General features: G+C 49.5%; 3 protein-coding genes across 3 annotated transcripts; 2 read left to right on the top strand and 1 right to left on the bottom strand.

Annotated features, from left to right (window-relative positions):
• Nucleotides 1–3,654: 3,654 nt before the first annotated feature.
• C8Q69DRAFT_514321 (putative cation diffusion facilitator) lies at nucleotides 3,655–5,944 on the top strand (the record flags this gene model as incomplete). The annotated part of the gene is made up of 4 exons (XM_028633338.1): nucleotides 3,655–4,420; nucleotides 4,523–4,569; nucleotides 4,633–5,486; nucleotides 5,550–5,944. Coding segments are annotated over exons 1-4 (1,737 nt in total), but the record flags the coding sequence as incomplete, so codon positions are not given.
• Nucleotides 5,945–6,515: 571 nt separating this feature from the next.
• C8Q69DRAFT_477962 (putative signal recognition particle protein) lies at nucleotides 6,516–9,043 on the top strand. The gene is made up of 4 exons (XM_028631351.1): nucleotides 6,516–7,048; nucleotides 7,141–7,414; nucleotides 7,472–7,616; nucleotides 7,671–9,043. Exons 1-4 carry the CDS (start codon nucleotides 6,719–6,721, stop codon nucleotides 8,878–8,880), a joined length of 1,959 nt encoding a protein of 652 aa, XP_028482296.1. The 5' UTR covers nucleotides 6,516–6,718; the 3' UTR covers nucleotides 8,881–9,043.
• Nucleotides 9,044–9,084: 41 nt separating this feature from the next.
• C8Q69DRAFT_85525 (putative NAD binding Rossmann fold oxidoreductase) lies at nucleotides 9,085–10,641 on the bottom strand. The gene has a single exon (XM_028634116.1). It carries the CDS (start codon nucleotides 10,466–10,468, stop codon nucleotides 9,272–9,274), a length of 1,197 nt encoding a protein of 398 aa, XP_028482297.1. The 5' UTR covers nucleotides 10,469–10,641; the 3' UTR covers nucleotides 9,085–9,271.
• Nucleotides 10,642–11,693: the final 1,052 nt, after the last annotated feature.

The raw sequence follows: 11,693 nt of genomic DNA on the forward strand, positions 1-11,693 counted from the left end.
GTTGCACTGGTCCGCCGCCAACAAGACTGGTAGAAGACGATCGTTCTCGATAGAGGAGAGGCCTATGCAGCGGCGGATGCGCCTCGAACACCGGAAGCCATGATGAGCCAACTGACTTCTAAACAAAGACAAGTTGTCGCGTGCAAAGTTTCACGTCCGCGCCCCCGGGGCACACAAGGGATCATCCAGGTACATAAACTTTGTCAAGGATGCATTTCTTTTCGTATTGTATCAGGAAGCCATTGCGTAACACGGCGGCAAGCCAGTGTTTACAGCACCTTTTACTTGTGCAACAATCTGAACCTTCAGGTAGTAGAAGACCGGTACCTTGGATGAAGGGTTCTTCGGTCAGTCTCGACCACTTCTATCCTTGGATTCTAGCGGGTATCTGTGACCGGGACGCGCGACTCGGGATCAACAGAAACCGCCAAGGGTGTCCCCCTGAAACGTGCAACAGGTTTCGACGGCGTCTGACGGGAGTGCGCGTCCGCTCCCCTCCGTGTTGAAGCCCGCATTGGTCCACTTGGCGGCGGCCACTTCCAGCCTAGCGTCAGGTACCCGCGGATCGCTCGCACTCTGGGCTGCGCTCATTGGACACTCGGTTCTGACAGCTGGAGATGCACGATGCTGGCGCCTCAGAGGCTGGCCTTGGACAGATCATATCCACCGTTCAGAAACACGGCAGCCCATCCACGGTTCGATACGCGCTGCTCTGCTCAGATCCTGCTGCAAAGTTTGCGCACAGATATAGAACCGCGTGATTAAGTTAACCGTCGAAGATGTCAAGCAGTATCGCCGTAGCACTGTCGCTTCCAGAACAACATCAAGATGGACCAAGGCCAAGAAGAACAATCAGGTGGGATGCAAGACGGAGGATGCCCCGCAGAGCCGTCGGGACGCGGAGCTTCTCTGGCAGTTCCGGGCCAAACGGCCAAACTGGAATTGGCGTAGTGATGGCCCAGAACGGGAAGATGCTAAAGCTACTAAGACGTTCGATCGATTTGTGAGAGATCCGCTGCGTGTGGGATACCGAGAAGTCCGCGAAGCACGAATGGCAGGCAAGGGTGCCTTGTCTGGCCTCCCGCGCTTCTTGGAGGTCTTCATCACTGGCAAAACCTCGGACCTGTAGAATGCTTAGTCGTCAGGGAGGAGAAGCAAAGAGAGCCTTGGAACATGTGACCGGTTTGGCAGTAAGCCAACGTACCTCGATTTCGTCTCTCGCTCGCTCTCTCTTGGGGTGGGTAAAGGCATCTGTGCCCCATTGTGCGACGGTTAGATGCTGCTTAGAGACACGTTTGTGCTTTATGTTGCATCTCTGCAACATCAACATTGCGCCGCCGTATCCTCCATCGTGGATCACTCGTCTATGCCCAATTATAAGTCTCGATTTTTCTCGATTGACGTACTGCAGTTGTTTTTTGTTTCGGGGGCTGGACAATGGGCGCGCGCACTCAAGCTTCCAGGTCAGCTCGGATCGTTGCAACTGAATGGCGATGCCAGGAAATTTTGCTGTGGCTCCCTTCGGGCCTGCTTCCTTGCGAATGAGGAAATGACCCAAGAAAGAAAAGAACTTTTCTTTCTCGCTCACGGAACTGAAGGGTTAAATATTAACAACTTCGGCCTTTATCAGAGCCTCAAGGGGCTCAACGTTGATGCAACGCTAACGGATGTTGCTGCTAGATAGCGAACTATTGTATTTATTCATTCTTAGTTCCGCAATTATAGGCACAGTGGACTGGTGATCCTCAAAAGACAGCAGCGCACTTAGCCATTGACATGTTATGCTGGCATTTGCGTTTCGACTGCGTTTTGCAGTCATTCCCACAATGGCATTCTCTAACGATCTGGCACCATCTGCTGCCTCTCGAAAGTCTCAGATATCAACCGAAAACTTTTTATTACGCATTGAAACCCGGAGTCAACCATCCAGCTCTAGTTTAGAGTCGTGTCCTATAGTGGTAATCTGTCCGCTGTTTTAGGGTATAATGACGGCAGCTAATCTCATGGGACGGATGGCATCGGCCACAATATGTGCTCTAAGCCTCTAACTGTCCAAAATTGGATTATGGCCGGCACTATCAGCCTTCTCTCACTCGCTGTCCCGTTTTCTGATTTCCTTCCAAATGTTCTGTGTGCATCTATCAGCTCTGAGCGGTGAAGGATACCTGTGCACAAGGGAAAAGAGCACCGAGGCAGACCCCACTGTTCACAGTCCTTATCTACAGACGTCCCAGGCACTCTTAAAGTATAGGACAAGGTTTCAACTATTGAACCAGACTTCAACCGCTCTATGCGATCTCACAGGATGGTGCGACCGTTTACTTATGTGCGGGGTAAGATCGACATTCGACGTTTGATCCGCGACTGTACGAGTCCAGCATAGTTCGTTCCATGGTCCATGCTCGATGGCTTTACATTGTGGTTATCAAGAGCAACTTCAAAATTCGACCCTTTGAACCGTCTGGTCCAACTGTTTGGCCTCAATAATCACGCCGGTCTTGATTCTCCTCTTCGATGTGATCACCCGCGGCCAACCTCATATGAGTTTCACATATCGCTAGACCACAGGCTACCGATTTCCCAATATAAGATGCCAAGAGTGGTAGCCATAACCCCTGTTACACGCATGAACCGTTATGACTGTTATAGATGGGTCGATAAGATGTGCGAAACGGATTGCACGGGACATCAATCTATTATGGGTGACCTTTGGAGTAAGCTTGTTTCACCCACCAAACATGCTCATCCAGTGGTCACTTGAACATGGCAAAGGCGCTCTCGATTGTGGCTCCCATTCTCCTATTGAACAGATTAACTTAGTCATGGGCAGATGGGCATACATAGAATAGTTACTATTAATGATTCTGCGCGGGGCTTCGGTGGAATCTATCATCTGGGCACAATCTGAAGATGACACAGCCCATTTATCCAGCGTCAGGCGAGTCTCACCACCGCCTACTAAGTAATTAGCATTACTAGGTACTCTAGTCAGCCCAGAATCTGTAACGCAGTCCTAAATATGCCACATACGGGAGGTGACTCGGGCGCAGTAGAAGTTGCGGTGGCGGTTTATCCTTACTCTATACACCGTGAAAGGCTCCCAGGCTAACATTGATAGCTGTACATGGTAACTGCTTCTAGTCAGGTAAGGGCGAGAGCTTCGCTTAGAAGAGTAAGTTATACTAAATTGATGCAGTGCTGCGCCACTACCTACGCGCAGGAGACTTGAATACTCTGCGTTGCGGAGAATCTTTAAAGCTGAAGCCTTGGCAGTGACTATCGCATTAAGATTCATGCTTTGATTCTTGCGACCATAATCGCGAGAGAGGATATCGTCGACTATTCAATTGTGTGAGTTTTCTGTCTGGGAGACTAGGATGACTATCTATCTACCTTCCCATATTTGTCGTAGATTCCGTCAGCAGACGGAGTGCTCCTGCTGCTAGGATACTCAAACAAGTCTTCCCCCTGCGATCTGGTGGTGAGATTCTCCAGGGTGGAGTCGTTTCCGATACCCCTTGGGACCTCTGAACGACGATCATATGCGCAGTCGGTGTGATACTGGAATTATTTCTAATAAAGGTCGCGGACAAGGAGCGCTCTGACTAGCCGTCTCCTTCTTTCTTACTCTCCGGCCTTTGACTTGTACAGTACGACAGTGTCACCGTTGGACTGCTGAGTTCTGCGTCTTCTCCATATCCGTTCCATCGCGTTTCCTATCGCAGCAGAGGCCAAGTTCGAACATTCTCTTGTCATTCTCTTGATATTCCTCCAGAAAGTAAGTTCCCAATGCTAAACGGCCAGGCTTGATTCGTGGATGGCTTCTCTTGAGCTCGCGATCCGATCGATGTACGCCTGGCTCTAGGCTGACTGACGGGCCAATCCGACCACCGAGCGGCGATGGCTAACATGGCCGGCAGTAGCGCTTGGCACGGACGCTGCACGTAAAAAGTTCCCGGGCGCCGCTGGATCGAGAACTATGTACTCGAACAACAGTGTCATCGAGGAAGTAGATGCTCCCATAATGTCGACGTCCACTTCCTTTCCTAAATACGAGTCCACATTTCTTCCGCTCGCTCCCGATCCGGAACGGGAGATTGTGTCTACCCGCGGCCAGCATTTGCCAGGCATTTTGCGACGGTTCTCGGGGGCGAGCTTACAGCAACCGTCATCATCGCCATTTTCCGATGGTGCCACTGGAATCGGCGAGTTCGATAGCAGACTCTCCGATTGGGAAGGGTTTGCCGCTAGGAACGACGATATCGAGACCGGGAACTGGGTGAGGGATGTTCGATTGCTGTCGCACCGGGCGCTGGGAGATGCTTCTTCAGAGCTTCTTCCTCCAGACGGGGAGGCCGTCCAGCCGATCAAGCGCAGTGCGAGATTGATTGGGAATATTGGGCCGCGGTATCCATGGTATGTTTTCTGTGGTACCTCTCGTGCATGTGTGAAGCGGTTCACTGCGGATCGCATGGCGCAGTCCTCCTGAAGTCGGCTCACGATGGATTGGTGATTCAGGGAGCAATTCTACACACCGCCTGAGAAACTGAAGAAGCTTCGTACCCCAGTGTACGTCCTCTTTGCTTGAGATCCTTTTTTATTTGCGTAGTATTCAGCTGATATTCATTCTAGTCGGAATTATTACGAGCGGATGAACTTTCTGATCACTCGATACCTCTTCATTGACCGAATGCTGAGCTCGTCAATCGCACAAGAACTTATCGAAGATTATGAGCAGAAGCATAAGAATTCTCGAAACCGCCTGCACACGATTGCTGAGGAAGCGCCGGGAACTCCCCAGCCTGTTTCTCCCCCCGACTCGCGTCAAGGTTCCCGGGAAGGATCATCGGCCGAAGGGATAGAGAACAACAGCGATGGAAGGACAGCAGGCGTGAGCGTCGATCAACCTGCTGGTGAAACCACTCCTCTGCTGTCTTCTCGCTCTGACGAGCATCCTCACCCAACGGCTGGTGTGAGAAGCGGCCCAGTTGAAAGCACGAATCGCATTGTCATTCTTGCCATCTATGTCAATCTGATAGCGAATGTCCTTCTGCTGGCCTCGAAAGTCGTCATCACACTCATGACGAGCTCCGTATCAGTTCTTGCGAGTCTGGTAGATGCTTCACTGGACTTTTTGAGTACGGCCATCGTATGGTTCACGACCAGACTCACAGCAAGGCGTGATCGATACCAGTATCCAGTTGGCCGTAACCGTCTGGAGCCTATTGGTGTGCTTATTTTCGCGACGATCATGATAACCTCTTTCTTCCAAGTTGGAATCATATCCGTACAGAAATTGGCATCAGATGACCATGAGGTTGTCAGGCTTGGAGTTCCTGCGATCGCAATCATGGGCAGTACCGTGGCTGTCAAGTTGCTCTGCTGGGTATGGTGCCGAAATATCAACAATTCGAACGTTCAAGCCCTAGCACAGGACGCCATGACCGATGTCATTTTCAACGTCTTCAGTATCATCTTTCCCTTGGGTAAGTTCATAACTCTCCTCCTCAGACTTGACTCCAGTGGACACAGCAGCTAATACCAAACAGTGGGTACTTTCACAAACACTTGGTTCCTTGATCCTTTGGGTGGTCTCTTTCTGTCCCTGTATATCATGATGAATTGGGCCAAGACCGCCAGAGAACACGTTCATCATCTTACGGGCGCTGCTGCCAGCTCCGATGATCGTAGTGTCCTCATCTACCTGGTCATGCGCTTTGCGGAGAGTATCAAGTGGATCCAGGGTTTGGAGGCCTATCACTCAGGAGACAAACTCAACGTCGAAGTCGATGTCGTCTTGGACGGCAACACCACCTTGCATGACAGCCACGATATCGGAGAGAGTCTGCAATATATGATCGAGAGCATCCCGACGGTCGATCGCGCATTCGTCCACCTGGATTATGCTTACTACAACCTTCCTACTCATTTTGAACGAGAAGCTCGGTGAGTGATAAAGGAGGCGTAAGCTCTACAATTCTGAGACGGTTTGCCGTGAAGATCTCCCGTGGGAATAACATCGTCATGGTTTATATTCGAGGCAAGCAAGTTCTCGTCAGTTGCTGGTTTATAAAGATGAAGGCTCAAGACAAGCGTTCTGGACACTGCCTGGCCTGGATCAAAAGGCGATTCAGCATTCATCAATAGAAGGGGCAGGAAATGTCAATATAGATTTCTCCTATCCTACGATACCCTTATTTTTTTTTACCTCCTTTTTTGGCCGTTTGGGATTGTTTGGTTAAGAGGGTTTTTGGAATGGAGGTTGAGACTATGGTGTTAGACCCTGGATATTCCGTATAAATCGATATCCATAAAAGAATATATATATATATACAATGTTAACAAACCCCAAAATTCATGTCTATTCCATTTCACCTAACACAAAGTTTGCGTCGAGTAGAGAGAGCAATGGTTGTGCGATACTACGATATACGGTCAGCGGTAAACACCACCAACGCAACAATTCCTGATGTGGAAATATCGGTTCCGCACAAGCTCGAGATGTGCGGTTAGGCCAGCTGTACCCCGGACATTTGGTTTAGCAGTCTCTCTGGTCAAAAACAAACAGAGACCAAACAGAAACAAGTCCTTCGTCAATCCTTCGATCCCCCTACACTTCACCGCCGTCCCAACAAACCGGCAAAGAACTCCTACTCCTGCGGACCTTCACGCTCATCACCTCCGCCGCCGACACATCTCCTACTAGCCATCTACCGCGATGGCCGCTGCAGCAGTGCAGTCCATAAGCTCATTGCTGCAACGAGCAACGATCGAAGACCATGAAGAAGTACTGAAAACATGCAACGCGGCACTTAAAAAATCCAAAAACGACACACAGGCACAACATGTCAAAGTTGTAGCTTTGTTGAATCTCGATCGATACGATGATGCATTGCGGGTCATTGAAGAGGGCGGGGACGCGCTCAAGAAGAGAGCTGCGTTGGAATATGCTTATGCGCTTTATAAGTCGGGGAAGCTGAGTGAAGCCGTGGACGTTGCGGCCAGATCGGGTGCGGGGAGAGGGGCTAAGCATGTGGAAGCGCAGGCGGTACGTATTATCTTAATTGTGATTTTGGGACTATGGAAGTATGGTGTATGATTTTGGGGAGATTACTTTTGCTGATGGGTGATTCGATATAGTCATACCGTGCTGAGGACTTCGTTCGAACTGCTGCGCTTTATGAGGAACTTTCCCGCGATAAGGAGTCGTTGGGCAACGAGGAGAACGATCTGCGTATCAATTCCTGGGCTACGGATGCTCAGCTACAATGGAAGCGACAGACGGATGCTGTGCGGCATAAGAGACCGTCGAGGGAGGATCTGGAGTCATTCGAGACGGTTTACAATGCGGCATGCGGGAGTCTGGCGAGAGGGGATCTCAACGAAGGCGCACTGCTGCTGAACAGAGCGAAAGGTCAGCAAATGAAACTTGATTCTGAGAGATTGGAATGGTTATACTGAGAGATAACAGAGCTTTGTAAGACTACGGAGGATTTGACACCAGAGGATAAGGTTGCGGAATTGCTGCCCATCGCTGTGCAGCAACTTTACGTCTTGATCCGGCAAGGGAAGTTGGACGAGGCGGAAGAGCTGATTAAGGAGATATCTGTCAATGAGTATGTTGACTGCAAATTGGATTTGTTCGAGAGGGGAGCTAACTCGATTGCCAGAATCTCGGAACTTTCTACGAAGAAGATCGCCCAGAACAATATAATCCTAGCTGGCCGGACACAGGCAAATCCCTTCCTTCTCTACAAGGCATTCCACGAGACGCCTTCTTCGACAGACGGTGACAAGCTCTTTGACTTCCAGAACAAGGTCATGACGGCAAATTCATATTCTGCGGAACTACTGGTGCAGAAATATGACGGGGTGATTCGATCTACGTCAAAGGCGCTTTCTCAGCACCCCTCGCCTTCAGTTTCGGGAGACGTGAACCTCCTCTCCGTGTACAATGCAGCAGCCCATGCGCGGGAACAGGTGGGCCAGAAAGGTCTGAAGGAGATTCTACCTCTACTCGAGAACCGACCTAAAGATATCGGGCTGGTCCTGACCGTGGTCCAACTGTATGTGGCCGTTGGTAACATCACGGCTGCTATTGGTACGTTAGAGAGTCTATTACGCAGACTGGATGAATCAATCTCAGAAGACGACCACGATGCACGATTCAATCCAGGACTGTTGAGCGTGCTTATTGCTCTTTACAAGCGTGAAGGCCGCAGAGTTCAGATCAGGTCGGAACTTGCCAAAGCCGCGACTCATTGGCATCAACGATCAAACCCGCCAGTTACTCTTCTCCGGGCCGCAGGTGCATCTCTTCTGCATTCCTCAGACCCCTCAGATCTCTCACAAGCGGCCGTACTGTTCAGCAGCCTTCGCCAGCAGGATCCGTCTGATCGATTCGCTCTAGCAGGCTATGCTGCTTCGCATGCGACTCTAGACCCATCCAAGGTCGAAGCCGAAATCGAGAAACTGCCCTCGGTACAGGAGCTGGTATCAGATGTCGATGTCGCAGCTTTGGAACAAGCTGGTGTCCCCCTGTCCTCTGTGACCGTCGCAGCCGCGGCCGCGGCCTTCGCCGGTGCAAGGAAGAGACCTGCAAGCGACAAAGAGGGCGCAGCAAAGAAGCGCGTGCGGAAGTCCCGTCTTCCCAAAGACTACGACCCCAACAAGACAGCCGACCCAGAACGGTGGTTGCCACTGCGTGACCGCTCCACGTATCGGCCCAAGGGCAAGAAGGGCAAGCAGAGAGCGGCTGACAGAACGCAGGGTGGCGTTGTCAATGAGAAGACAGAGGAAGCTGCACAGCAGCAGAGATCGCAGACACCTAGCGGTGGAGGCGGCGCAAGTTCGAAGAAGAAGAAGAAAGGAAAGAGGTAATCTAGACGCTTCCTTGTGGATGGTTAGGGGAATGGTTTTATCATCTTGCATTATCATGGCTAGAGACTCATGTTTTAAAAAGGCCCACTTATATCTAGAATCGAGGCTGAAACTGTTACTTAGCCTCTTTTACAATAAAAACGAGCTCGAAATAGAGTCTACACTACATTATCTGATATAGAAGCTCTGTAGGAAGTAAATATGGTTCCTGGCGTAGCTGTATATAGTTCATGACATGCTGGAAATCGTGTTTGATAGAACTATATTAGCATTACATTACTATCATTTCATCATACTCAATCTCGATCCAATATAACCCCCAAGTAACAGCCAAATTAAACACCACGGCAAACATAACCCCAGCTAAGAAAACGCCTAGCAATCAACCCTTTCAACCAAGTGGTGTCCGAATCGTCCCACACTGCCTATCGTGCTGCTCAAATATCATCCTCGACACCCTCAAATCCTTAATCGCATCCTGCACACTCGTCTTCACCGGCTTTCCATCTACCACCGACGCATAAAGAGCCTTGAGTTCTTCCACATATGCATCCTGCTCAGTACCGCTGCTCACCACTTCTCTCTTCCTCACCTGTCCATCATTCTTGACCTCGTCGACAACGACCTGTACCAAATTCGGCGACTTATACTCAATGCTCACTGTCTTGTTCGACCCATGAACGACGAGACATGCATCTTGCCGCGGGATAGAGTCCACTCCAGACTCATACACCACGGGAAAGACCCGCTCGTGACTATCATGATAGTAGAGCGAAGCCGAGTAAAATGGATCATTAACAGTAACCCCCACGACTGCATCAGGTAGACCGAACAACTCCCTTATTAATGATAGATCATGACATCCCAATGAGCAGAGGAATCGACACATCGAGACCCGTTCCGGAGTAACGTCCTGGTAAATAAACGTCTCTTGGAGCAACGTATGGAAAAGTTCCACGACTCCTTCCTCCCTCCCGGAGGGAGGTTCCGGACCCGTCGCAAGGGTAGAGGAAGAAGAAGACGATGCTGCTGCTGCTGCTGCTGCTGCTGCTGCTGCTGCTCTCTGAGTATAATAAATCTGTCCGACGAAATCCCAACATCGAACATGCATGATCCGCTCAATACTATCGACTTCTCTCTTAAACGACTCAACATAACTAGGCGCAAACCGTCGTGCATATCCTACGAATACTTTCTTCCCCATCCCATTCCCTGGTACTGTTTCCGTCTGTCTCTCCGCAGCCAGAATGCGCTGCGCACTCTGAATACTAAATGTAAGTGGCGTTTCCACGAAAACATGCTTTCCCGCCTGTAAGGTCGCGATGGAGTATGTTTCATGATATTCATCCGGGGTGAGGATGAAGATGAGATCGAGGTCTGGGTCGTGGATGAGCTCGTGTGGGATAGTGGTGGCTTTGGGGATCTTGTGATGCGTTTGGACGAAGTTGAGGGTTTGAGGGTCGATGTCGCAGATAGATGTTAGGGTGTATTGGTGGTTGAGGGATTGGAGGGTCGGGATGAAGGTGTTTTGGGCGAGGTTGCCAACCCCGATTATCCCGACGCGGAGAGGAGATTCTGGCATCCTCATCGTGGAGTGTGGTGGGGATTTAAATCTGAGTGGCTTTTGCACGGAGTATGTATGTGGTTGAGGCCGTTTTCGAGAGATTTTCCACGAGAGCGAATGCCAGTCTGGAGTAGGCTTTGGTATTTTAATAAGATCTAGGTAGTGATACGAGTAGTAAAGATATCAGAAGTGATAAGTCAGTAAAAAGAATTATTAAATTCAAGAAGAGCATTCCGTAAAAAAGAATCCTGCATGGAATATTTTCGATATGACATATCAGCTGCGTCTACTCTCTATGTATGCTGCGCTGCCTGCCTACCACCCGCTCACACTCACCCAAGGTTCAGTGAAGGTCAATGACTCGGAGCCATGATACGTGACCAGGATGAAATAAGTAAAGTAGATGTTCCTTATAGATGCGATAATACAGGATTTACATGTTTTTGTTTAACAATGCCTTGCTTATTCTCTCTTACCATAGAGGGCCTTGGGACGGTAGAAAGCGACAGTGCTCCATATTACATGGCTGGGAGAAGATTGCATGCGGTGTATGAAAACGCGGGCGGATGTACTGCACATATGGTACACATTGGAGAATGCGATACCAATAATGTAAGGGGTTGCGGAAACCGCACTGCTCAACGTGACATCAGTGGCTGGTAGAGATCTTTTTGTTGGGGTATGGTTGCTGGTGATGGAGTCTGTTAATATATTTCATCGATAGATGAAGCTAATTGATGTTGTTGGAGATGGTTTCAGTTCTCGTGGCACGTTATATGTGTAGGGAGCTCTGTTCATTGTGTATTGAGGATCTGCCATAGATACTCTTGAAGATTAGAGCTCTCTGTGTGGGGAATCCAATACTACGTAAAGGTAGAAGCTGAAGTATATTGTTACATTCATTCCGATAAGAAATGTCGATAAGGCGATAGAGGGGTAGTGCTTTTGGGGTCCTTGGGACATGATGTCGTCATCGAATCTATAATTAACACTTTGTGTGCCGCATATAGGTAGAAAGCTGGCAGAACAGCTTTTTTTTTGTATCGAAATGGAGTTTTAACCAGAGAGCTAATAGCCTGTTTATACCTAGTGATGAGGCTAACTAGGTAAGTAACAGCCCATGGATAAGACATCCTCTGCTTTATGGTATTGTAGATGGGAGCTAACCCATCTTGATGGGCGTTGCGAATTATCGTATTAAACCTATTCGAGTTGAGTGACCGAGTTAATTAACATACGAATTCATTTC

The sequence above is a fragment of the Paecilomyces variotii genome (genome assembly GCF_004022145.1).
Source record: "Paecilomyces variotii strain CBS 101075 chromosome Unknown C8Q69scaffold_12, whole genome shotgun sequence".
Classification (NCBI taxonomy): domain Eukaryota; kingdom Fungi; phylum Ascomycota; class Eurotiomycetes; order Eurotiales; family Thermoascaceae; genus Paecilomyces; species Paecilomyces variotii.